Source organism: Glandiceps talaboti, chromosome 5 (assembly GCF_964340395.1).
Source record: "Glandiceps talaboti chromosome 5, keGlaTala1.1, whole genome shotgun sequence".
Taxonomy (NCBI): Eukaryota; Metazoa; Hemichordata; class Enteropneusta; family Spengelidae; genus Glandiceps; species Glandiceps talaboti.
Genome location: NC_135553.1, coordinates 5,318,179 through 5,345,900, shown reverse-complemented (window position 1 = coordinate 5,345,900; position 27,722 = coordinate 5,318,179). Strand labels below are relative to the sequence as shown.

General features: G+C 35.5%; 1 protein-coding gene across 1 annotated transcript; it reads left to right on the top strand.

Annotated features, from left to right (window-relative positions):
• Positions 1–27,043, top strand: LOC144434785 (fatty acid synthase-like). The gene is made up of 26 exons (XM_078123284.1): positions 1–78; positions 6,333–6,504; positions 6,717–6,869; positions 7,394–7,567; positions 8,054–8,254; positions 8,719–8,841; positions 9,825–10,527; positions 10,904–11,105; positions 11,574–11,763; positions 12,136–12,365; positions 12,608–13,103; positions 13,874–14,065; positions 14,178–14,435; positions 14,710–14,889; positions 15,577–16,846; positions 17,143–17,510; positions 17,902–18,231; positions 18,756–18,875; positions 19,265–19,387; positions 19,856–20,079; positions 20,770–20,923; positions 21,273–21,469; positions 22,307–22,553; positions 22,943–23,928; positions 24,539–24,790; positions 25,298–27,043. The coding sequence occupies exons 2-26, from the start codon at positions 6,357–6,359 to the stop codon at positions 25,433–25,435; spliced, it is 7,659 nt and encodes a 2,552-aa protein (XP_077979410.1). The 5' UTR covers positions 1–78; positions 6,333–6,356; the 3' UTR covers positions 25,436–27,043.
• Positions 27,044–27,722: the final 679 nt, after the last annotated feature.

Genomic DNA, 27,722 nt, shown 5'->3' with positions numbered 1-27,722 from the left:
GGGAACGACCCACACGAGTTTGTGTCAGACGCAGTCTACAAGAATCGAAGACTAGCCGAAGTTTCGCTGACTTTGCAGGTAAGGATGGTCGCATTATAGGTATGTTTGGCCATCTTTCACTTCCGCATCTATGGCGGTATATTCAACTGCATGTCGTACCATTTATCGCATGTATTACAGGAAGGGAGTGTTAAGTATTAAACATTTTCTAAATATTTTTGCGCATTTTCTTAAATTTGTGTGAAAATTATATTCCATTTGCCCGCGGCATACTTATTCCAAGTGAAGTAAAATGGCTGGTGGGGATGGTTTTGTAGTGTTACAGTAGTGTAGTGTAGTGTAGTGTAGTGTAGTGTAGTGTAGTGTTGTGTTGTATTACAACTTCAGTAACGGAGAAGGGAACATTTTTGTAAAACCATTTCGCATAGATTTAATCATGCTTTTTGAGTTTAATTCATGTGTGTGGAGCTTGAGGAAATTAGAAAGCTAAAATGGATGGCAGCCACAAATGGAAGAATTATGCAGATCTCTATTAAAAGGAAAAAGAAAGAGAAATCGTATTGATGTGTATAGAGTATAAGACTTTGATAGAAAATGAGTAAAACTTTACACAAAATGATATTGTGATTTCAATTTCAAATGCTTCCATGTATGTACCACAATTTACTCCCTTACAGTCATACAAATTTATTGAAGCTCTTCTAACCTTTTCCTATTGCATGTACAGTTAGTTGACCAGTTAGTTAGTTTGTTTGTTGACTGCTGTTCTTTAAAATGAGAACATTGTTTGTTTTTGTTATGAGACATAAGCAAAAACAGGTTAAATAAATTTTAGATTGAAAATTTAACATTGTACAGTAGTGCTAGTACTTAGATTTTAGCTATACACATTACAATCAATTGGTGTTTGAGATCAAAGCAGCTATACTGATCAACATGAAGGTGGGTTGGGGGGGGGGCTTGTTTAAATTTTTCACTATGTGCCATATTCATGATAGCAGACTTTTTCCGATATAGGTTCAAATTGTTATACTTGTGTAATATCTGTGTAACACCATGCACATCGTCTGTGGTTTTCCACATCACCCCATCTCATGGAAATATGCTAATTTTTATAGTATGGTGATTCCATCAGCATCCAATGAGAGACACAGTCACACAAGTCTAGGGTAGTTGTCAGCATCCAATGAAAGATTCAGTTACTTACAGTCATTGACTATGATAAATTTCTGTTTCTGTTCCAAACACTGTGGTGTGTTTATGGCATGATGTCTTCTAACCAATCAGCCGTAGAATTGCAGTATATTTATCTACTAAGTTTACCAACATTAAGACACCATCATAAATTAAAAGTAATAAATAATTCGTTCAATGATTGATGCAAGTGTTTCTATATACTTAACCACTTTGGTCTAGTTTTCAAGGTCGCAGGTGACAACCACCAGATTTTCATAATGTAAATATTTCATATTCATATTTATTTTGCCATATTCAGATATATTTTTTATCATATATGTATTTCATTATGTTATAATTTGTTATGGAGTGTACATGCACTTGTTACATTGAAATACTTTTTAAGGGTTAATCTCAAACACAACTTAAAGTACAATGTATGCGGAAAAAATACAAAGAAAAACATTTTTTTTCTAAAGATGTGGTTGAATCATACATATGGCTGAAGGATGTTTTTTGGATCAAAAGTAGTGTCATGGGAGCTGTTAGAGGTTCTCAAACATGAAACATAAATATACTAAAGTTACAAAGAAAGGTATAAGATAGATTTGAGTTATATATGATTGTTTTAACTTTTAAGTATTAAGCTCCTTTGATCAAGTTAGTTTTGCGAGAATGACTTGGGTTTGTCAAAAACAATGAAAAGAACAAAAAACTGGAAAAAACTGCTTTTAATTATTTGGGAAAATTGTAGTCAACTTATACACAATGGGTCTGGGATTACTTTTGACTCTGGCCTTATTATTGTCATGTGATTTGTTCTGGTTTCTCAAATCGGTCAAAAATACCAAAAACAAAATGTTGTGCAATTTGCCAAATGTGCCCAAAACCAGTTGCATTGTTGCAAGCTTATAATTAAGTAACCAAACTTGGTGAGCAACAGGTTGTTTTTTACACTTCAAAGACTAGTCTGATGTACAAATCTCAGAAATAGAAAAAAAACTTGTCTTCTATAAAAATCAAACTTTCTTCCATATTCCATCCAGCTGTGTTGTCATATTTATCAAGATCTAAATTCAGTCCATCAATATTAAGTTTCTTTAATAATTGTGAATTCTCCTAATACCCTGAATAGAAATTAACAGCCTAGGCCCATCTGAAAAATAAGCCATTATTGATTTCTTGGTCAACACTAGTCTTGATGCCAATGTGGTTTCTAATTGTGAGTGGAAGTTTAAATGGTAACGATACTGTATAGGAATTAGACTTGGTCAACACTGACTTCCCTTCCACCTGCTGCACATGCATTACTACAGGGGCATGTAAGAATAAACCCATGTTGTTGCTCTATTTTGACCCTTTAGCATTAGATAAAATGCTATTACAGGTACAAAGAATTAAAGATGTAAAGTTATTGATCTTTTAAGTTTTTAATAGTACCAACAGAAGTTGCAGAACAAATTTTCCTTTGCACTGCTTGTATTTTTTCTGAACATGCTGAATACATGACGTGGAGTCGTGAATGGTTCAGTCAATATTGCATACCGGTACTTTCTTGAACAATCAAGTCTTGCTGATTATAACTTAACCCCTCAATAGAGTAGTGAGATAGACACCCCTGCATGAACTTGCATCCATTGATATGAGTTGCAGCGAGATATAGAAGTTATCAGTAGTTAGGGTAAGGTCAGATCTACTTAGGATAGTACATAAATGATGGTACTTACTTATCTATGTACAAATACAGGATAGACAATGCAAGCCTTAACAGTTACCAAGTATAAAAATGATACTACTGTTAATTTAGAATAAAGTAATCTATGTTGTGAAGGGCTGTTTGTGATGTGTCTAAACATGAATATGTTGTGGAATGCTCCTGAAATTGTCCTGACTCAGGATATAATAACTTTGGGAGGTCTCCAGAAACTGTCCTGACTTTGAACACCTACGAGGGGTCGCCTGAAACTGTCCTGACTTTGGACACCTACGAGGGGTCTCCAGAAACAGTCCTGACTTTGGACACCTACGAGGGGTCTCCAGAAACTGTCCTGACTTAGTTAACCAACAGGAGGTCTCCAGAAACTGTCCTGACTTAGGACACCTACAGGAGGTCTCCAGAAACTGTCCTGACTTAGGACACCTACGAGGGGTCTCCAGAAACTGTCCTGACTTAGTTAACCTACAGGAGGTCTCCAGAAACTGTCCTGACTTAGGACACCTACGAGGGGTCTCCAGAAACTGTCCTGACTTAGTTAACCTACAGGAGGTCTCCAGAAACTGTCTTGACTTAAGTAAACCTACAGGAGGTCTCCAGAAACTGTCCTGACTTAGGACACCTACAGGAGGTCTCCTGAAACTGTCTCGACTTGGGACACCTATAAGTGGTCTCCTGACTCAGGGTACCTTACCTACGAGTGGACTCCTGAAACTTTCCTTAAGTTGTTCTACATGAATGTGATTTTGTTGCATGTACTTTTCTAACATGTAAAACTTTAAGTAAATTCTCTACCTGAGCAAGGAGGTAGGCTGTTAAAGATAGGGTGTTTGTGTATATATGGTATAATGATGGAAACAGTACTATTATTCTTGAGATTTTAGAATCCAGGTAACAGAGAAGGCTTTGTAAAATCAAAACTATACACTGTACATAATTTTGGCGTGGAACTCTGGTAGATTTTACCTGTTTATTATCTTAACAAAAATACATTATATTATCTTCAAGGCCACCACTAACAAAAGTTTGTAGATAGGTGGTGAAAAAGGAAGGTATATACAAGTGGATATGTTGTGTTCTTCACACTCCATAATGAATTCCTTAGCTAACAGTTTTTCACTATATAGCCTTATTTTTTGAAATTTAATTAGGATTTTTTTTTTTTTTTTTTTTTTTTGGGGGGGGGGGGTATTTTTGCAGAGAGGCTGACAAGACTAGCTATCCATGCATATGAACACACAAGGAAACATAAAAATAAAATAGAATTTTTTTTTATAGGACTTTTATGGACTTTAGAAATAAATGCTAATAAAACTTGTTTTCACTTCACAAGAATATTCAATTCTATATGTGTATAGAAAAGTTCAATTTGTTTAAGTTTCATTAGTAGAATTGCTTCTGTAGGGTTTTCAGTTCAAGTTTTCTCATGCAAGAGAGCATTGATTCTGAGAGAGAAACAGTACAAGAAGTTGTTCATTAATTTTTTTATCGACATTTCACTTTCTAGACATACTTAGTGAGCCCCTGATCCAAAAGTGATGCAATAAATAGATAAATAAATAAATAAATAAATACTCCCACTTCTTATTCCAACATCTAAAATAATATTGTACTTGATGTAGAGCAAATAGGTTTAACACTAATTCACAGGCATTAAATTACAATGTTTTTCAGTAAAGTTGATGAACAAAATGGCTAAAAAAAATTTGGTATTCCATCGTAGTTTAAAAGCATGTTTGTCAGCATTGTCTTCAGAAAAAACATGTTTTGGGTGTCTGCAAAAATAAGTGCAGGGAAAATAAATGTTGTTCCATTGAAGTTTGAAATCATGCTGGTAAAGAGTGACCATACTTTCATCCAATCACGCGACATAATATGACGTACACACAATGGCTGGCACAACATCAAATGTCAATAACCTCACCCATTACAGAGTAATTGTGTTAGTGGATCAGCTGACTTCTGTAACGTCAGTGTTTTGTCAATATTGAAATGAGGTGATCATACCATGTGGCTGATACAACAGGTTGTTTGTCAATAAACTACCAGTACATGCTATGAAGTGATGATTTGTTATTGCTGACCTATATATTTTTTTAGAAGTAGTACAGTGTATGTAAATGGAAGGTAAATATCACAATAATGTACGTATCACTTAGGATGTCAATTTTATCCTAACAACTACTTGATGTGATGACCATTAGGGTACTTTCCTTGGTATCAATGGAATTAGTGTGGGAATAGTCTAGAGGCTATCCATGGCTCCTAATCTCAAGATTTTTCTTCAACCCATCTTGCTGAATCAGAAATCATAAACCAAAAGTTGTTTATACAAATGAGTAAACCCCCAACTGTCAGAATGATGCAACAGTATATAAGTAATGTGACTCTTGATATGACAAATATAAGTTACATATTTTAGACATAATGTAACTGCCCCCAATAAGCACTAACTTATTATTAGGCAGAATTCTGTGATTGATTACCAAGACATGATTTTAATGACTGTGTGGGTGGCTTTAGTTAAATTTGAAATTTCATATCAGGACCTCATTGAACTAGGATATGAGAAGAAATTTGAAGTCACGGATAGATTCTAGACTAGTGTGGGAAAACAATGAGAAATTCACTGTTGAAGCCACAGATAGCTTCTAGATTAGTGTGGGAAAACAATGAGAAATTCACTGTTACTGGTAGGTCAGTGAGGTGAGGAAAATATTAAGAAGTATAGTCGATGTAAATAATAGATAACTAACAAAAATGTAAACAATTATTTTGGAGTAATTTCACATTAACATCATGGTGCCTTAGAAATAAAATAAACTTCCGCTATTAATTTGTTAAATTATCCCAAACCTGTCTTAGTTAAAATCAATCTGTAAAATGAAGGGTCACTGTGCAGTATTTTTGAATAGTACAATTTTGAAAATGAGCGACAAATTTTGATTAAATCATTTGAATTCTCGATCAGTACTTATAAGTTATAAAAATGATAATTATGACAAAAACTGAATATGTGAATATATTTCAGTAGTTTTGTGGGGTAAGAAACAACAAAAACAAGAAGTGCTGTTTAATTAATTTAATTAATTTGCTAATTACTCTTGGAGAAATAGAATCAAATAGATATACTGATAAACTCTACATATCACATTGAACAAGAGATATAACATTAACAATACAACACCTTGTAGGTAAAAAATGAAAAAAAGTGAAAAAAAGCAACAGTTAACACAAAATAGACAAATAATAAAGTATTTTTTTAAACCCTACAATTATTTTTTGTAGTTTGTGATGCCACAATTCTGTCAAATGCCTTGAAAACTTGAAAGAACAAGAACAGATGAATAAAATTAAATAAAAAGAAAATGCTGACAAGTGTAATTTAGAGTGACTGTCCCTTACTGAATGACACCGTTTTCCCTCTATTATTTCACTGTAGAACTTGTAAAGATTGTAGAACACCATGCCAGTTCCAGTAACTATGGATGATAACGTTGTAATCAGTGGTTTAGGTTGCCGACTGCCGGAGTCTGACAACATTGAAGAGTTCTGGCAACATCTGATTGATAAAGATGATATGGTGACAGAGGATGACAGGAGATGGGAGCCAGGTAAGAAAATAATATACAACTGCTCTTCTTCCACTTAGGAGAAATTTAGAAACAAACAAGTTTTGAAGAAATTCCGTGTCCACACTAGATTTACAGAATGTTCCAAGTGGAGTGATTAAGAAAATTTGGATCAAGTTTTGTTGCAATTAATGGATAAATTTCAATGCATTTAATAACCTCTTCATTATTCTAACATCAACTATATTTCTCAGGTCTTCATGGCTTGCCAAGGAGAAATGGTAAAATCAAGGATCTAAGTCGTTTTGATGCCGCATACTTTGGTGTACATCCAAAACAAGCCCATACAATGGACCCTCAGTTGAGAATGTTCATGGAACTTACACATGAAGCAATTGTTGATGCAGGTAGGCTGCCCTCAACTTGAGTTCAGTATAATTTTATTTGAAGCCCTGTAGTACGGGAAATAAATATTATATTATGCATTTATTGCTATATTTGGCTCTGTGTAATCACATCATTAAGCTCTATCAACATTAAAGCCCAGTAATAATGGGAAATATAATTTTTACATATTATAATTATCATTTTGTATTTTTGTTACTGTTGACTCAGAAGTGTATAATGAAATTAAAGGGTACAGAACCATGTATAATGTACTTAATTAAACCGCAAACTTGCTTACAGTACCATCAATGACTAGTTGTAATTCAGCTAATGAGAAGATTTGAAACATTTCTTGGGGAAGTTTAATGTATTTTTCAATGGACAAATGTTACTGAAAGACAGCAAAAAGTTGGGGTTTGAATGTAGACAGATCACTGCTCAGTATAACAATATTTCGTCATCATAAATCACATTATCACATTATCTATTAGTAATAATTTTGACTGCTTTATTCTCATTTGTAAAACATATTTTTCTTTCACAGGTGTTGATCCTAAAGATCTACGTGGTACAAATACAGGTGTGTTTGTTGGGGCAAGTGGATCGGAATCACTTGATGCCTTTGGATGTGATCCTGAGACTCTACTAGGATACAGTATGACTGGATGTTGTCCTGCTATGTTTGCTAATCGGATATCTTATTTCTTTGATTTCAAAGGTAATGTTATTCTGATGACATCATTTTCGATTAGCTAAGACAGAAACAAAATAATTATAAGATGTTGACATTGACCCTTTCAATTCTGGTATACTGAGAACACTAAGTGCACCTACCAGTACCCACTATATTGGTCCAAAAAAGAGCTGCCATAACTACTCCAACATGTGTAGTAGGTTGTTTATCTTAAAAACTTATCATTTTGAACATGTGACAGTAAAGCGAACTACTTGGTCCCAGTGATTAGTGTTCAGATTTATTATTTGAGTTTTGGATTTAAACATTGTGAATGTCATAGGAAGTAATAAATGGTGAAGTTGACATCATTTACTGTATAAATATAGGTACTCTTCATTGGGTTTGGGGTTGGTTTAATTGAGGATAATTACTCCGGGGTTATACTCCCTAGCATAAACCAATGTGTATCATCTTCACTTGGGTGCAAGACTCTGCCCTATATTCATGTACATATCTTGTTATTTTCAGGTCCAAGTTACCAAGTGAATACTGCCTGTTCCTCAAGTCTCCTAGCATTAGAACATGCTTTGAGAGCAATCCGTAGTGGACAGTGTGATTCAGCCATTGTAGCAGGTCTAAATGTTAACTTAAAACCAAACACGTCTGTACAGTTTATGAAACTTGGTATGCTGTCACCACAAGGAAGTTGCAAATCATTTGATGTTGAAGGTTAGTAAAGAATTAAAAATATCTTCCATCATACACAAGTTGAAAGAAACTATGTTACGTTTAGTATGACATTAAATTTCACATTTTTGTTTGAAGTCAGTTGGAGACTTTTATTTAGGAAATGTTATAAAGTACAAGGCGACACTTCTACATCATTTCGTAAGATTGAAAAAAAATATCAATACATGACAAAAATGATGAAAATCAAATTTTGAGAAATTTATCTGGAAATGGAAAGAATTAAAAAATACATGACAATAATAATAGTAGGGTGTACTAAGTATTGTACTAACAATAAGTCATCTAAAGATCGACCAATCAATCAATCAATCAATCAATCAATCAATCAATCAACCAATCAATCAGTCAGTCATAGCTTCATGTATATGTCAACATTAATGATAATTATTCTACACTATGGTAAATGAATGGCAACAATTTCTGATTCTTTTTTGTATTTCTAGGAAATGGCTACTGTAGATCAGAAGCCTGTGTTGCTATATTAGTGATGAAATCATCACTTGCCAAGAGAGTGTATTGTGATGTGGTGCATGGTGGGACAAATACAGATGGATACAAGGAACAGGGTAAGTGAAAGTGCTGTTAGTAAAGTCAAGCCATTATTTGTCAAGAGAGTGTATTGTGATGTGGTGCATGGTGGGACAAATACAGATGGATACAAGGAACAGGGTAAGTGAAAGTGCTGTTAGTAAAGTCAAGCCATTATCTGTCAAGAGAGTGTATTGTGATGTGGTGCATGGTGGGACAAATACAGATGGATACAAGGAACAGGGTAAGTGAAAGTGCTGTTAGTAAAGTCAAGCCATTATTTGTCAAGAGAGTGTATTGTGATGTGGTGCATGGTGGGACAAATACAGATGGATACAAGGAACAGGGTAAGTGAATGCTGTTAGTAAAGTCAAGCCATTATTTGTCAAGAGAGTGTATTGTGATGTGGTGCATGGTGGGACAGATACAGATGGCTACAAGGAACAGGGTAAGTGAAAGTGCTGTTAGTAAAGTCAAGCCATTATTTGTCAAGAGAGTGTATTGTGATGTGGTGCATGGTGGGACAGATACAGATGGCTACAAGGAACAGGGTATTAAGTGAAAGTAGTAAGTTAAGCCATTATTAGATTCTGATGTCAATGAGATGTTCTGGATGCACCCAAAATTATCATCAAATTGTACATTTAGTTTAGATTTATATTATAACATTTATTTTCCTCCTTTGTGCAGGGCCAAAATGTAGAAATAAAAGGTTTTAAATTCAACTTCAATTGGGAGCAAGGTCTTGTCCCAGTCATTTTATATCGAACTCATACCCATCTCAAATTCTAGTCTCTCCATGAAGTATGCATTCTCCATAGTTGGACTGATCTTCTTTTATTCAACAAACTCACATTTAGTTTGCATAAAAAATTCAATGCTACAGAACCCCTGGCTATTAGTAATTATTGAATATATTTCTGTAAGTAGGAAATCACATTATTGGTAAGTGATTATTGATTCGAAATAACACTAACACAGAAAAATTTTCAAATCTATTACATGTTTCCTTTCCCCCAAGGTGTTACATTCCCCTCTGGTGCAGTGCAGCAGAGGTTATTAGAGAGAATCTACCAAGAAGCCAAAATTGATCCAAAAGAGGTTGTGTATGTGGAAGCCCATGGTACAGGTACTAAAGTAGGTGATCCACAGGAAATGAATAGTATTGTTGACGTGTTCTGTAAAGATAGAAGCAGTGATAACCCATTGCTGTTAGGCTCCGTGAAATCCAACATGGGTCATCCTGAACCAGCAGCTGGTCTTGCTGCCATCGCTAAAGTGATTCTTGCCATGGAGAAGGGAATAATTCCTCCGAATTTACATTTCAATGACCCAAATCCAGAAATTCCAGGACTTGTAGATGGAAGATTGAAAGTTGTGGATGAGCCAATGGAATTTCCAGATGGGTTGGTTGGGATCAATTCATTTGGTTTTGGTGGATCCAATGTACATGTTATTCTCAGACCATCAGCTAAGAAAACACGTGGTATTCCAAGAAGTAACGTCAAGCTCCTCAACTGTTGTGGTAGAACTCAAGAATCTTTAGACAGTTTGTTGGACAAAGTACAGGAATATAATGACAATTCTGACTTTGTGGCACTAATGAATGACACGGCCAATCAACAAGTCACTGGGTTTCCATACAGAGGTTATACTATTCTGAACAGTGAGAGTACAGTCAAAGATTCTCAACAAATCAGTGAGATGGAAACAAGACCTATATGGTAAGTCTAGTGTTGGTAATTTTGCCAACATTCAGAAGTTGTTCTGCCCACTATTAAAGTTTCATGCTTTCTCATCTGTGAAAACATTTATTTTATTTTATGATTCTGTTCTGTAAAAACCACAAATTGATGTTGAATTGCAATAGTGTTGCAAATATGCAAGCTGGTCTAATAAAGCATTAAAGAAAATAATGATGGAACCTATGTTCAAAATTTCTCAAATATTAAAGTGATATGTCATAGAAAAAAAGACACTGGTTATTGCGTATTGGTTTTAATCTGATATATCACTCAAACATAGATTAATATCCAAAGTTTACTATTTTGTCAAAGACTACATGCTCACAATATAACTTATTGTGTCATCTTTCGAAAGGTATGTGTTTTCTGGCATGGGTACACAATGGACTGGTATGGGACGTGATATGATGGAATTAGATATATTCAGAGACTCCATTCTGAAATCCACCGAATATCTGAAAGACACCAATATCAATGTCTATGAGATGTTGATGAACAGTGATGATAATATGTATGAAGATGTTGTCAAATCATTTGTGGGACTTGCAGCCATTCAGGTAAGTTATTTTGTAAGTCCTTGAATGGCTTGGATTTAGTGTGGGGAGGGGGCTTGTAAATTGGGTACTCTGTCACAAATATGGAGGGAGGGACTAATGCTAGGAGAGAGGCATGCAGGCAGACACTGAGACAGACAGATAGAAGAATGGGGCTGAGTGAATGAGATAGCAGGAGATAAAATGTGAGAGGGTAACAAGAGAAGGGAAAGGAGAGGAGGGAGTGTGAGAGGAGAGGGCAAGAGAGGAGGGAAGGGAAATAGTACAATAAGGATAATTTTTAGTTCAGTAGTGGAGGGAATGGATAGATGAGAGTAGAGCAAATGGTGAAAATTCTTTTACTTTGTGTAGCTAGATATGACAATGTTCATCTTCTGTAATCAATGGATATACTGTTGTAAAAGAACAAAAAAGAAACTGAAAGCAGTAGTATTATACAAGGTATTGAAAGAAGCATTTGCTATGTTTCAGGTTGCACTGGTAGATGTACTGAAGGCTATGGGCATAGAACCTGATGGAATAATTGGTCATTCAGTTGGTGAGTTAGGGTGCGGATATGCAGATGGATGTCTTACAGCTGAAGAGACTGTGTTAGCTGCTTACTGGAGAGGCAAATGTGTTGTGGATGCTCAGCTCCCACCTGGTGGTATGGCTGCTGTTGGTAAGTATATGAAGCCAGTGTTTAACTACATTGATTTAGTACAATGTAGTGAGCTATTGAAAAATTGAGAATAAGCTATGAATTTTAGAAGTCGGGGCAACAAGGCGCACTTGGTAAAATTAAAATGATTGTGCATTGAAACTTGATGTTATCTGTTGACATGAAATTCAACACTTGCATATGTGGAAATTTGCTAAAAAAGTTTTGGAAGGTGTTTTTTGCTTTTGTTCTTATAATTTATATACCATATATTTAAACAAATGAATTACTAGATAAATACTGTTTCTACATGTGTGACACCTTACAATGACAGTATATAAAGAATCTATAACTGTACAGTTGCATTATTTCCCACCTTTCACCCGTTTTCAGGTTTGACTTGGGAAGAAGCAAAGCAACTATGTCCAGAGGGTGTAGTTGCTGCCTGCCATAATGCTGAAGACACTGTTACAATATCTGGACCCAAAGCCAAGGTTGCAGAGTTTGTGAATTCTCTCAAGGAACAGGGTATCTTTGCAAAAGAAGTGCGTAGTTCAGGAGTGGCATTCCATTCTTACTATATGGGGGAAATTGCACCAAACTTGAGGAAAGCGCTTGATAAGGTAAATTCATGTTTCTGACTTACATAAATAGATAATAATTTTTCTTTTTAATAATTTAAAGTTTTTCGTTAGGATGGGGTGTGGGGATGAAAAGCAACGTCAATAATTGTGCGTTGAGGATTATAATGCTTAGAATGTGACATTGTTATTATATATTCAAAATATTTGATATCATGAACTTTTTAGGACCTACAGGCCTCTGTACAAAAATTAATTTCTTCAATGATGTAATTCCCTTTCAGGTGATCAAAACTTCCTGTCCTCGGAGTGCCAGATGGATCAGTTCTTCCATCGCAGAAGAAAACTGGGATACCACCCTGGCCAAGTACAGCTCAGCTGCCTACCATGTCAATAATCTTGTCAGCCCTGTACTCTTCCAAGAGGCTCTAGCTCATGTACCTGACAATGCTATAACCATAGAGATCTCACCTCACTGTTTGCTACAAGCCATTCTGAAACGTTCACTCAGCCCAAAGTGTGCATTTATTGGTCTTATGAAGCGGCACCATCCCAATGGTTTGGAGTTCTTTTTATCCAGCATTGGCAAATGTTACATGCATGGAATGTCTCCAGATGTTAACAAGATCTTTCCAGAGGTGAAATATCCAGTATCAAGGAATACTCCATCCATTGCGCCACTTGTTCAGTGGGACCATTCCCAGCAGTGGGATGTGCCAACACTTGATCAGTTCAGTGCTGGCAGTGGTCAGAATAGTGCTGTTGTGACATACAAAATTGGTAAGTTCCATGGTGAAGGTGATGAAAATTTGATAAAATATATTAAGTAAAAATGTCATCTGTGCTCAAATATGTCATGCATGAGTCATAGAATGACTGAAATAGTTTAAAGTACACAACATCAGAAACTTAGGGAATTTGCATTTTACATTTTATCAAGTAACAACTTTGTGTGCATTAATTTTTGACACCTTGTAATTTATCAAATTGAAACTGGACAAGCTTGCAACCAGTTTGAGGAAAAGGTATGATTAATGATTCCCAATTATAGATTGAACTTAATATGATAAATATTTCAAAGATATTTGTTAATCTCTAAATTTACTTTGATTTTCTCATCATCTTTGCCTGTTCAAAAATACACCAAAGCTTTACTGGAAATGGTTATAGTCCCTCTAATTAGCTAAATTAACTGTCAAGTAGTTGGTGGAGGTGTTGTGTATCCTGGTTTGATATCTATGTGTTAACAGTATGAGTAAACATAGCGGCCATATTAATTTCATATGTCAACAAATTCTCACTTAGTGAGATGTAAGTAGGGTTGGATCACAGGGCAATCATACATGGCTCAGCAAGTACAGTTTACAACTTAAATATTCCAAAATAATAAATAACAAAATTAATGAGAAGAAAATTCTTTAAGTTAGCTACTGAGGTTTAAAATTCCCCAACAATCTGGGGATAGGTGCATGCAATAAAATCGTTTGATTTAGTCTGAGTAAGTATCATGTGTCTGACATGTATTACATGTACACATTTTTTGTCTGTAGATGTTTCACCTGATTCCCCAGACAATTATATACTGGGTCACTGTATAGATGGTAGGGTATTGTACCCAGCTACTGGCTATCTAGTCCTAGCCTGGAGAACTCTTGCCAGAGTACGAGGTTTGCCATATGAACAGTTACCAGTCGTCATTGAAGATGTTACCATTCACAGAGCAACAATTGTACCCAGTCAAGGTGAGTTGATGCAAATATTACAATGTGTTTACTAGGTTCTGAAAGATTGTCGAGTAAAATTGAAATTTCAAAATGATGAAAAATCACTGTTGACATTTTTTATGCCTTGTAGGACAAATAACCCTTGAAGTATGTCTGGCTCCAGCTACTGGAAAGTTTGAGGTCTCGGAGAGTAATCAGTTGTGTGTATCAGGACAAATAGAGATTGCCAATGATGTACTAGAGATTGCACACAGTTTAGGTGATGTAGATGAAGAGAATGTGAATGATCTACTAGATTTGTCTTCTACTGATGTCTACAAAGAACTTAGACTGAGAGGTTATGATTATGGACCCACATTCCAGGGAATTGTCAAAGCTAGGAATTCTGGTGAGTTGATAAGCTCAATATTTTGGGAATTACTGGAAGGGGAATTGTTAAAGTATTCCAGTAAGATACTTATTTTAGTGCTTAAGATATCAAGAACATTCTACTGCTTGTGAACATGACCATTATAAATTTAACTTATACAATGGTTGACCGAATAGGAAGTACTGCAAAATCCGTTTGGTTATTTTGAAAGGTTGAAAAAATTGCGATGGATCATCTTGTTAATTGTTTCAATATGTTAACACTGAAATAATCCATATGTTATTTGTTGCAGGTAATGCAGGTATGTTGAAGTGGAATGGTAACTGGGTATCCTTTACAGACACTATGTTACAACTACAAGTATTACGACTACCTGGTAGAAGTCTTCGACTACCAACAAGAATTAGATCTGTGAAAATTGATCCTACTGAACATTTTAGGAGAGTTGCTACTGGAGAAGATGAAACTGCTGGTAACTTTTTTATCTTTTGTGTCACTGAAAGTAACAATACCTTAGTTAGTATTTGGGTTGCAGCTATATTTAATCATTTAATTCGTTTATTTCAAAGCAACAAAAATGAGAATTGAATGTCCAACATTTCTCAACTCAATATTGTGGGTTTCAAAACTCCTGATCAGTAGTTGTCCTGTTTTAAAGGAAGCATCAGGTCAGCGAAGTGTAGAATAGTGGCAAGTTATGGGATGATACAAATCAGGTGTCCGTTAGGGGGTCTAACCATATGCATATCTGTAACACAAACTCCCTAGCTTGAGGACAACGTGCTTCTATTGTATTGTCAGTTCACTTTTATGCATTCATGTCACATTGTTGAATTGCTAATAAATTATTTTACATAATCCCAGTAACAGTTAGCCCAGAGAGTTGTCTTGGTATTATTTTTTCAAAACTATTCATTGTAGTAATCCCTAACGGTGCTGATTTGGCAGCAAAAATTTTTAATTTACTTGTGAAAATTTTTTTTGATTCTGTGAAATTTTAATTTGATAATATAAACCTGGAGTCCATGAAGAGAGAGTTTCATTCTCTTATACAATTTTGGTGTCAATAGCTTTGTGATAGTTAAAAACTAAGACAAGTCTCTGGACTAAGTGAGAGTGTGTCTGATATTAAATTGAAACTTTATTTCAAATTCCACAGAAGTACAAGCTATGGTTGGCCAGTACACTGATAGATGTATTGCTGGTGGTGTTGAGATCTGTGGTCTCCATGCTACAGTAGCACCAAAACGTCAACAGCAGCAAACACCACCTACATTGGAAGAATTCCACTTTGTACCTTACATTGAGAAAGATGTATTCGTTGACTGTGTCGATTTACAGAAATACCAACAGACCTGTGAGAAGTATGTCACAGAGATTCTGAGATCTCTTGATGAGAAATTTAAATCTGTTGGACTTGATCTTCCAAATTCTAAGGTTTTGAATAGACTGTTGGATCAGCAGCCAGATTGGAGTTGGAGAGGAGAAATAAACAAATACTTGGGTGACGCTCAGTGTGGATTACTGACAGTGCTTCATGACATTCATGAGTTAGAACCAAGTGAGACATTTACGGAGACAGTGCAGAATATTCTGGATACTAATTCCATGCTGTTGAACTCGGATAAACTCTTGAATGCTCTGAGTGATGGACGCTTTCTCAAGAACTGTGCTGATATCGTCATGGAGAATACATTCAGTTCAAAGCTGAAGATTGTTGAAATTGGTGGAAGAAAAGGCGGACTGTACAGTAAAGTCTACCCAGCCCTCAACTCGCATCCAATGATACAACTGGACTACACCGTCACAGAGAAATCTGAAGAAAACTTATCATCCAAAGCAGATGAACTGCAACAGTTCAACATCTCGTCTGCCAAGTGGGATATTTCAGAGTCTGTCCCAGCAAGTGTGACATCAACCAATCTCATCGTTGCTGAAGGTTTGGCTAGAGTTGCTAATGTTCGTGACATCCTGGATAAAATCTCCTCATCATTGGTAGATTCTGGCTTTCTGTTATTACATGAAAGAACCAAGAATTTCCAGACAGCTGTCGTGTTAGACGTCCTCTCCCAGGACATCTCCGATAACAACTCAGTCCAGCGCGAGCTTGGTGTCTTTCTCACTGAAGATCGTTGGGAGAACATCCTTGAAGAGGCCAATTTTGAGATTGTATCTCAGAAATCAGATGGTTTATTATCAACTTTGTTCCTGTGTCGCAAGAGACCCATGGAGACCGTAGAAGATCCTTACTTTCTGACTGTTGATGATACCAGCTATGCTTGGGTAGAAGAGTTGAAAGAAAGGGTAGCAAAGTACCAAGACAAACCAGAAGAGAAGAAACTATGGCTGGCTGTTAAATCTACTGTCAATTCTGGTGTTGCTGGTATGGTGAACTGTCTAAAACAGGAACCTGGTGGTGACAGAATCAGGTATGACATACATGTACATATTAAAATAGAATTTCAAGTAATATTACCATATTATAATACAAATTATGTCACTTGACATCATCTTGAATTAGCAACAGCTTTCCATCATAAAACACCTCCAGTGCTCAAATATGTTTGCGATGCCACCACATAGCCAAAAGACGTTCAACTTTTGTCTCACGTACAATACCAAAATCAGATTGGTCCTTTTATACCAGCCACTTTTTGAGGAGTCATAGTTTGCATACACATGTACATTATGATTATTAGATGATTATTCTCTACTTCTATCATAGATGTATCTTCAATGCTAGTCTTGAGGACCAAACCCAGTTACCAGACTTAAGTAGTGGTAGTAAGACACTAGAGGGCGTACTACACCAAGATTTGCTGATGAATGTCTACAGAGATGGACAATGGGGATCTTTCAGACATGTCCCTGTATCTGGGACAGATGCTACTCTGGTTCATACGCCCCATGCCTATGTGAATGTACTGACACGTGGTGACTTGTCATCTCTGAGATGGATTGCCTCACCATTGCGATACACAACTCCAGAAATGCTTGGCGCAAGTATGGAAATGTGCAGTGTTTATTACGCATCGCTGAATTTCCGTGACATTATGCTGGCTACAGGAAAATTGCCCCCAGATGCTCTCCCAGGTACAAGTCATTTTGAAGTAATGTTTTGATTTAGTCTAAAATCTAGAGTATGGATCCAAATGAAGGGATGAGTTAAAGGAAGATATCTCCAATACCAGTTGTAAAATAGCTATTATCAATTCTTTCAAAGATGTTACTACATGCACTGTTTTATACCAAGGCTCACAATTATGAAGGCATGTAATACATAGTATCACTGTGTAATATAAATGCATTGGTCTATTTTCTATATTGCTAACCAAAGGTACCCAACGTGTGTAAATACCCACTTTTACACCATACTAGTACTGAAAAATACCAACTTGTGATAATGCTTCCTTCACCAATAAAAAAGTTGTAATTGTCATTTTAGTGATCTTGACCAATTTGTTTTCATTATTGTAAAAAACAGGTGACATAGCTCTTCAGGACTGTGTTCTTGGAATGGAGTTTTCAGGACGTGACCAACTTGGCAAGAGAGTAATGGGATTACTACCTGCCAAAGGTCTAGCCACTACAGTGGATGTAGACAAACAATTCACTTGGCCAGTACCAGATAATTGGAGTATGGAAGATGCTGCCTCTGTACCTGTAGTGTATGCTACTGTATACTATGCATTGGTAGTCAGAGGTCATCTAAGGAAAGGAGAGACTGTACTTGTACATTCTGGATCAGGTGGTGTAGGTCAGGCAGCCATCTCTGTAGCTTTACACAATGGATGCAAAGTTTTCACTACTGTTGGTAAGGAAACTATTTCTTCCAGTAAATTTCTAGTCTAATGCAATGTTGTTGTGCCACTCTGTCAGTCAACTGTTATGGGTGATTTGATGTGTTGTGCTACCCTGTCAGTCAACTGTCATGTGATTTGATGTGTTGTGCCACCCTGTCAGTCAACTGTCATGTGATTTGATGTGTTGTGTGACCCTGTTACTCAGTGATTTGAGAAATCAAATAGGATTGAACAACATGACATATCTTGCAGTCTAAAAAATTCAGTACTTTATTACATGTATACATTTGATGTGAATGAAAAAAACATCATTCACTTAATAAAATAATGTTTTGCTGCATTTTGGCCCTTGAATACATGACTTGCTTATGGTATGATTTTCACCCAAGACCAACTTGCCTGCACAAAAAGGTAGTTTACCCCGTAGAAAACCAAGCAAAAACGTACATAGAGCTGTTTCAACTTAAGATTTATTTGTAAGTATTCTTTTCTTGGTAAATATTGTATTATTTTGTTTTATTTCTAAACTTTATAGGTTCCAAAGAAAAGAAAGAGTACCTGAAATCTAGATTTCCACAATTAACAGAAGATAACTTTGGAAATTCTAGAGATTCTTCGTTTGAACAAAAAATTATGATTGCAACTCAAGGGAAGGGTAAGTTGTAAATCATCAGTCTGGTCAGTTTATCAGTGAACCATAATGGTCCAGGAATGATGGATTTTCTAATGATATGGTGTTTTTGAATGGACAAGTGTCACGGCAGAAACTATAAGACCTACTACAGACCTGTAAATGGTACAACTTGTCTTGTAATAGCACAGACCTATAGTGGTACAAGTATTTCATCCCCTCAACTCCTTCAGGAGTATACATTACTTGCTGCCAGTAAGCATACAATGAAATCTATCAAATACCAATCAAGTCCTACCAGGTACCTATTTGTATAACTAGACCCTAGTATACTTTTATGAAGAAACTTGACAGTGATATAATAACAATGAAAAGCGTCCAAATCACATTTTTCCATTTATTTTTATTTCAAGGTGTTGACATGATTCTAAACTCTCTAGCTGAAGAGAAACTCCAAGCCAGTCTTAGACTTCTTGCCAGACATGGACGCTTCTTAGAAATTGGCAAATATGACTTGTCCAATAATACACCTTTAGGTAAAGTAACACTCTTTATTTACCAGACATGCATTAACCAAGACACTTACATATTACTTACATATTTGCAACCCTCTCCTACCATATCATGGTCAGTCAGAAACAATTGCATTTATGTTAAATATGTACAGTTACTGTAGTAAACATGCAATTAGATGTGTTATATGTAGAACAAAATGGTGAGCTAAAACCCAATGTTTTAATTCTATAAGCTTGGCTACTATTTGCTGTTGTGATTGAATAGTTTTTCATTCTTTCATTCAAGACCAATTTCTTCTACAGTTCTTCCAGACAACTATTGAAAACATCCAAATTTTAAAGTTTTAATCCTATTCTGACATTGGCCTTTAAGTCAAAACATTTCTACCACTATTTTCATAATTTGAACTTATAAGTTATAGGCACATAATACTACAAAAGTAAGAGTTTGTAACTTACCAGTACTTAATACTTACCTTGTCTTTGTAGGTATGGCATTATTCCTTCGTAATGTGACATTCCATGGAATACTCCTAGATGCCTTGTTTGAAGGGGATAATCCAGACTGGCAAGCAGTCTATGATCTGGTATCAGAAGGTATTGAATCTGGTGCTGTACAACCACTTAAAACTACAGTGTTTGAGAGAGATAACATTGAAGATGCTTTCAGATTCATGGCCCAAGGAAAGCATATCGGTAAAGTCTTAGTCAAGGTATGGAGAAAATACAGTTTAGTTTTGTATTCAGAAGGTGGGGAAGGGAGGGGAGGGGATGGGATTGGTCTTTCTGATGAGGGCATAGAGGTAGGAGGAGGGGTACTGTGTCATTTTGATGGGGATCACTTGGAAATAAGAGGGGAGATAATAACTCATTTTGATGGGGATACATAGAGGTGGGGAGGGATTTGTCATTTTGATGAGGAGTGCTCAGAAACAAGTGGAGAGTAAAGAGGTGAGGGAATTTGTGATTCTGATGAAGATGCTTGACAGAACAGATTGACAGCTCAATGTTGTTTACTCAGTTGAAGTGTTTGTGCTGCATCGTTAGCTTTGTAAATCAGGTATGAAGTGGTTGTCATCAATGATTACAATAATTAACTGTTCAGGAACAAAATGTAGAAACCAAAGAGAATGATAAAAGAGATGTGTTTTTGTATGCATATCTTGCTTGTTTATAGTTATACAATTCTGAAAAAAAAATGCAAAATGCCTGTATTCGTTCAAAACACAAGCTATCAAAAATCAATAACTTGAGGAGTGGTCAAAGTGATTTCAAATTGTAAGTTGTTACTAGGCTTTATACTCAAGCGAACCTGTGAATACTTTTCCTTTTAGACTCAGGGTATTGATTTTGATCATGACTATATGTGTAAGAATTGTTTCTTGATAATCTGATTCTGACAGGTAAGAGAAGAGGAAACAAAGAAGATAACCCAACCTAGTGTTTTGAAAGTTCCAGCCATTGCACGTAATATTTGTCACCCTAAGAAGACTTACATTATAACTGGTGGTCTAGGTGGCTTTGGATTAGAACTTGCCAACTGGCTTATTGATAGAGGTTAGTTTTGTCAATAGTTTCTATTTTGAATAAAAGTTGTGTCCTTTGAAAACATCTAGATGTCAGCCTGCTATGAGGAATGACTCAACATTGCTCTCTGAGAAAAGACAATGCAAAACACAGGTGGAAAAACAGCATTTCATAAAATTTTAAAACATTTTGGAATATGTTAAACTAAATTATTCCATTTTAAGTGTGTACAAGGCAACATGGCCAAGTATTATAATCAAGGTGGTTTTGAACAAATTTGTAACATAAATCCATAAACTAATAACTATATGGAAATGAAAGTTCATGTTGGTGAGCTTTTGTTCCAAACACATCAGCAATGTTATGTTGTACATTTTAGGTGCACGTAACATAGTGCTGACATCGAGGTCTGGTCTTCGTACTGGTTATCAAAGTAGACGTGTACAGTACTGGACACAGATGGGTGTAAAAGTCAACATATCTACTGAAGATGTTACAACAGAGGAAGGAGCTAAGAAGTTGATTAATGAATCAAGCCAATTTGGACCTATTGGGGGACTTTTCCATCTTGCTATGGTATGTAATTATGACTTGGACTTGACGAGAAATTGAAAGATAAATTTCCATATTTGTACAGTGATATGAACAATAACTTAGTGTGCTGTTGGATTTTATTAAAGTAACTATGAATTTTTCTGAGAATAAGTGAAAACTGTTGTTCATATTTCATCAGAACAAAGATTTCTGCTATGAAAAAACATAAATTTTGAAAGACTTTCAAACTGATTTAACCATTACATCTCATAACCATCATTTTTTTACTGTATCAATCAATCAATCTCATCTAAAACTTCTGATCGGTAGATTAGGATCTTTGCACACTGTGGAGAATCGTTGACTTCACAGTAATTTTTTTATTTGAATTTTTTAATTTTCCTGATAACAAGTGATTTCCATGCTATTTTCAATGGAAATGTTAATGTTAACAGCTAGCATTGATTTAGACACTTGAACATAGAGTACCTACTTCATCAAATCATTGACTGTCTGACCTCTCTGTATTGTACTACAATATGGATTAAACACCCCCTAGTTGCTCCCTCTCCCCACCCCACCCCCATTGTGTTGCTATAGTTCCATGCCTGGGATACACAGTGGGCAAGTTCAGGATAAAAGTAGTTTGCGATCCGTCAGCTTAAATGTCCACATCGATGCACTGTAACTGTGCTAGCTCTCATCTACTATGACAACTAGTATAGTACAGTGCCAGTGATGTGGACATTCTAGCTAACGGATTGCAAACTATTTTTATCCTGAACTTGCCCAATATGACTAAAATCGCTTTGATGAGTACAGTGTGGGAAAGCATGGTGTAAAGTTAACACAAACCTTATATTATTATTATTACTACAGGTTCTGAAAGATGGATTTCTTGAGAATCAAACTACGGAGACATTCCAGGCTGTATCTGCAGCCAAGTACACTGGTACACTAAACCTTGACAATGCTACACGTAGTCTATGTGGTACAGACTTAGACTGGTTTTTGGTCTTCTCCTCAGTGGTTAGTGGGCGTGGCAATGCTGGACAGACAAACTATGGCTATGCCAACTCTTCCATGGAGAGAATTTGTGAGAAGAGAAATCATGATGGCTACCCAGGTAAAGAAAATGTTATTTGAGGAATTAATCATTAATTGGAAAAACATAAAATTTCAGAAAAAATGAATATTTGTCACTTAGAGTTCAAAATACAAGACTGTCAGTCATTCTGAAGTTGTTCTTTAAATGCTGGAGTCACTAAATTATCACAAACTTTTTTTTAAAGTAAAGGTGTCCAGGGACATAGTCATAATATTTATAGTATGTTGATTTAGATATAAGTTTGGGATATATTCTATGAAAAGCTAACTTGCAACAATTTATTGGCAACAAACTAAGTATTTGTTACCTCTGTTTTCAACTTTTATATTTTTGCCTGTCAAAATTTCAATGACGAGCAGATCATTATAGGACAAATTAGATGTTGACTTCTGACCTTCCTCTTACAGCTTTGGCTATCCAGTGGGGAGCTATAGGTGATGTTGGAGTGGTGCAGGAAAACATGGGTGGTAATGATGTCGTCGTTGGAGGCACTTTACCACAACGTATTGGTTCCTGTCTGTCTGTATTGGATAACTTCTTATCTCAACCCCATCCAGTCATGTCAAGTTTTGTCCTTGCAGAGAAATCTACCAATGCAAAGTCAAGTCAAACCAGCAAGGCCGATGTGGTAGACAGTGTGGCTCATATACTTGGTGTACGTGACCCAGCCACTCTCAATTCTAATGCTACTTTAGCAGACTTGGGACTAGATTCTCTTATGGGGGTAGAAGTACGTCAGACTTTAGAACGTGACTATGACATCATCATGCCAATGAGAGAAATCAGACAGTTAACCATGAATAAACTGAAAGATCTATGCAATGGTACTGCATCAGGTCAAAATGATGATCAATTGACAGGTGAGCAGAAAAGTGATGACAAAATTCAAGTTCCACAGACTACAGCCAGCAAGACTTTGTCATCCAGTGACCAAACCATTGTTACTCTTAATCAAAGTGATAGTAATGACAATCAGTTGTTTGTGATCCATCCCATAGAAGGTACCGTCTCAACTTTAGAGAACTTAGCCACCAAACTGAACTGTACATGCTATGGTATTCAGTGTACTCCCAGTGTACCACTAGATTCTATAGAGTCAATGGCTAACTATTATGTTAAATGTATGAAGGCAATACAACCCTCTGGTCCATACAGACTTGCTGGTTATTCTTTCGGTGCATGTGTAGCCTTTGAGATGGCAGTACAGTTGGAACAACAGGGTATACACAACGATGTAGTCAATCAGCTGATTCTACTCGATGGTTCTCACTCCTATGTGGCTGTACACACCCAACAGTATAAGGCCAAGATGATTGCTGGTGATGACAATGAAAAGGAAACTGAAGCAATGTGTGCCTTTGTACAGCAGTTTACCAACATTAATTACAAAGTGGTAAGTCATCTTATATTTCTAAACATTGCCTTCCATTTCCATGGCACCAAATAATTTAAAAAGCTAAAATCAGATAAAAAAAAATATGGTGAAAATATTTGAAAAGAAGGAATTTGAGGACAATTCAAACTTAAGTGTAGAAGAAATAAAACTGTCAAAATTATTAGTATATTACACTTTGTAGCTATTTAAAAATGCTGCATTATTGCAGAAAAAAATTCCTTTGGCTTAGATTGACAAAAATACCACTGTAACAATCTGCACCACATACACAAAGAATTTAAGGCAATTTACAAAAAAACATTCTCAATTCACGGGGTAGCAAATTATTGATGTTAATGATAACCACAGACTAAATCACATTGGTTGAGTAGTAACTTGATATTTTCCTCTGATTTGGTATGTAGCCATTTCAACAGTTTTGTGTGATGTAAACAATGTCATTGAACCTTTCTGGGCTCTAGGTAAACAAGACTGGGCAGAAATTGTAACATTCTCTGATATAGAAGCAGTTTTAGAAGTTATGATCTCCATGAAGAAACTGATCATCTCGTGATTAATTGACTGCAAGATTGGCAAATACTATAAACATTATACATTTTTTTAACAGTTAAAGGAAGAGCTACTGAGATGTGCATCTTTCCAATCTCGTCTGAATCTAGTTGCGACTAAAGTGAGAACTACTCACCCAACTCTTGATTCAAATAGTCTGATCTTCTCTGCTGAGGCTTTCTACAGGAGACTGGTAGCTGCTGATGAGTACAGGCCAGCATCTCAATACAATAGTGATGTGGTTCTCATCAAAGCTAAGACTGGCAGTCTGTCTGGTGATACACTAGGAGATGACCTAGGACTAAGTCAGGTTAGTTATACACCTATTGTAGATATCTCAATTTGTGTGGTACGTACATGATGTAGTTTTGAACATGGCTGTCATTTTTATTCAAACAATAATCTGTCTTGAGATACTTCACATTAATTTAGAGATAATTTTGGACTAAGTCAGTATTTGTTATCACTTTTCATAGCTTGGTAAAACTGTCGTTAAACCTCTATAACTGTGTGTGGTTCTATGGATTTGATGCTGTGGTCCGAGACAAACTGAAACAAGACAACTTGCCATAATTTTCTTGAACAGTTTCAGTCTGCCATTACAAATAAAATTGATTGATTTTCATGTATGAACACAAAACAAACCCAAACAAAGTGAAATCCAACCTATAAGTATATGTAGTTGATTCTGTTGCAAATCTTCAACTTAAAATGAATTTGTTCTCGTTCGAAATGAGTACCATCACGACTAATGTGTTCTGTATTACAATATTGTACCTCTATCACCGTATTTATGCTTTTGTCTCATACTATATAGGTATGCAAGGGAAAACTGACTGTTCACAACACCCAAGGAGACCATGAATCATTTATCTTGGGAAGCAATTCATCTCAAGTAGCTACCATCATTAATAATGTACTGACTGGTAACAGATACACTACAAATGAAGCCTGAAGTGGGACAACTCAAACTTGGAAAGTTTTAGGATGAAAGTAGTGTATACTGCTATGTACTGACTGGTAACAGATACACTACAAATGAAGCCTAAAGTGATATAATTAACTCAAACTTGGAAAGTTTTAGTATGAAAATAGTGTATACTGCTGATGATATTGAAGTTCAAATCATTGACTGTGTATATTATTGTGTAGTGCACTAGCTGGCTATATGCTTAAAATTGTTCTTGCTCACTGTAGTACTGGATAGGCCCTAGTAGTTCTGATTTGAGTTATGAAAGATGTCCAAGATGTCTGAGTTGAGTTTGAGTATTCTTTTGATGACATTCCGTAATGTTTTGTAAAGGTTGGGATTTCTGACTACAGGTAGTTGCAAAGTTATTCCCATTGACGGACTAGACGAGACTCTTGTATGTATATTTTGACAATCAACTGAGATATTTCCATATATGGACATGGAGAAAGTGTTTGACATTTCTCACTTTGACAATGACATAGATATTACCATATATGGACTTCAGACTGAGATATTTCCATATATGGACATGAATAAAGTGTTTGACATTTCTCACTTTGACAATGACATAGATATTACCATATATGGACTTCAGACTGAGATATTTCCATATATGGACATGGACAAGTGTTTGACATTGCTACACTCTGTCAAAGACAGAGGTATTTGTGCATATTTGGTTGACAGACTGAGGTATTGCCATGTTTGGATTTATGCTAGTCTGTCTGTCATTGTAGGATTTTATATTTTAGTACAACTGCTGAACTTATGATGAACATTGGATACTTGTTACTTCTATTAAACGTATGTCATGCCGAAATGATTAGTCTTTGTCAAATCATGAGAGTACAAGTAGTAACCATAGTAACCAAAACTTAGTACTGCCATTAATGTTTTACTTTATTATTGACACTAGTTTTCAGGTGTACAAAATTTACTATGTAGTTCTTTGATTTCAATACAAAAACTAGTGCATATAAATTTACTGTGTAGTTCTTTTATTTCAATACAAAAAACTAGTGCATAATTTAGGGTAGACATAAGTGTTTGTTTTGTAAAGTAGTAGACCACAAAGAGAGATATTTGAAAGTGAAAATTAGAAATTACAAGGTCTTATCAGCAGTATTAATATTTCCATATATTGCATTGATTTCGCTTTCATTCTAACTAAATGTTCAGGTATTTGATAAATATGTTATTGTTTTTATTGATTTTGGAACTTTGTTTATTACAAAAATAATATGAATTCAATATTTATTGATTAGGGTGATGAAAATCCCAAATCTAATATATAATTAGAATATTTGTACTGTCTTTCTCATATCAAATATGTGCAATGTCAATATCAACTTAGTTTATCGCAATTTATCACATTACTCTACTAGTAAAAATATATTTTCCAAAGTGTAAAATTTATAGTAGAAGAAGGCCACTGTGAAAATTGCAGAATTGCATTATGATTTTATCACTGCCTTAGAGATTTGTAGATGTATTTGGGATAATACAACCACCAATAATATTATAATAATGTTTGCTAAGGCTGCAACATTATTACCATGGGAGTGGGGTGGGGGTGGGGGGTAATGATGATAAGGTTTGTTTTTTGTTAATTTTTCTTTCAAAAGTATCAATAAGCCATATGTATGCAAACTATATTTACTTTCTATTTTATGAAATTGTTGTCAAACTGTTTGAGGGTTCATTTTACCTTCAAAAATATTAGTAGTCCAAATATGTGCAAACTGCAGGTATATTATGTACTTTTATGACATACACTTTGATGAGTGCATTGTGAATTACTGATCATTGTTGTTGCAATGTTTGATAGTGTTTGAAGACATCTATGTTTTACTATTAAGGCTGAAACTTTACTAATGTTACATGTAAGAGCCATGTTTATATCAATTTTACCTTCAAAATATCAGTATGGTTTCATTTTATGACAAACACTTTATGAGTACACTGTCAATCAACCCATGGTGGTTGTTGCAATCTTTGCTAGTATTTCAGAGCAGAAACAAATACTAAATAACTTAAGATACATGTTTTTTGTTAATTTTCCCTCAAAATATCAGTATGCCAAATGTGTGCAAACTTTATGTTCTTTTTTTTTATGACATACATTTACGAGTACATTGACAATTACTATTATTACTTATTGCTAATAGAAGACATTGTGTTACAAGACCATGTAATGAAAGTTGATCATTACAAAAACAAGAACAGGTGCAAGTAAACACGCAACAAAATATTGAATGTAACAATCTAT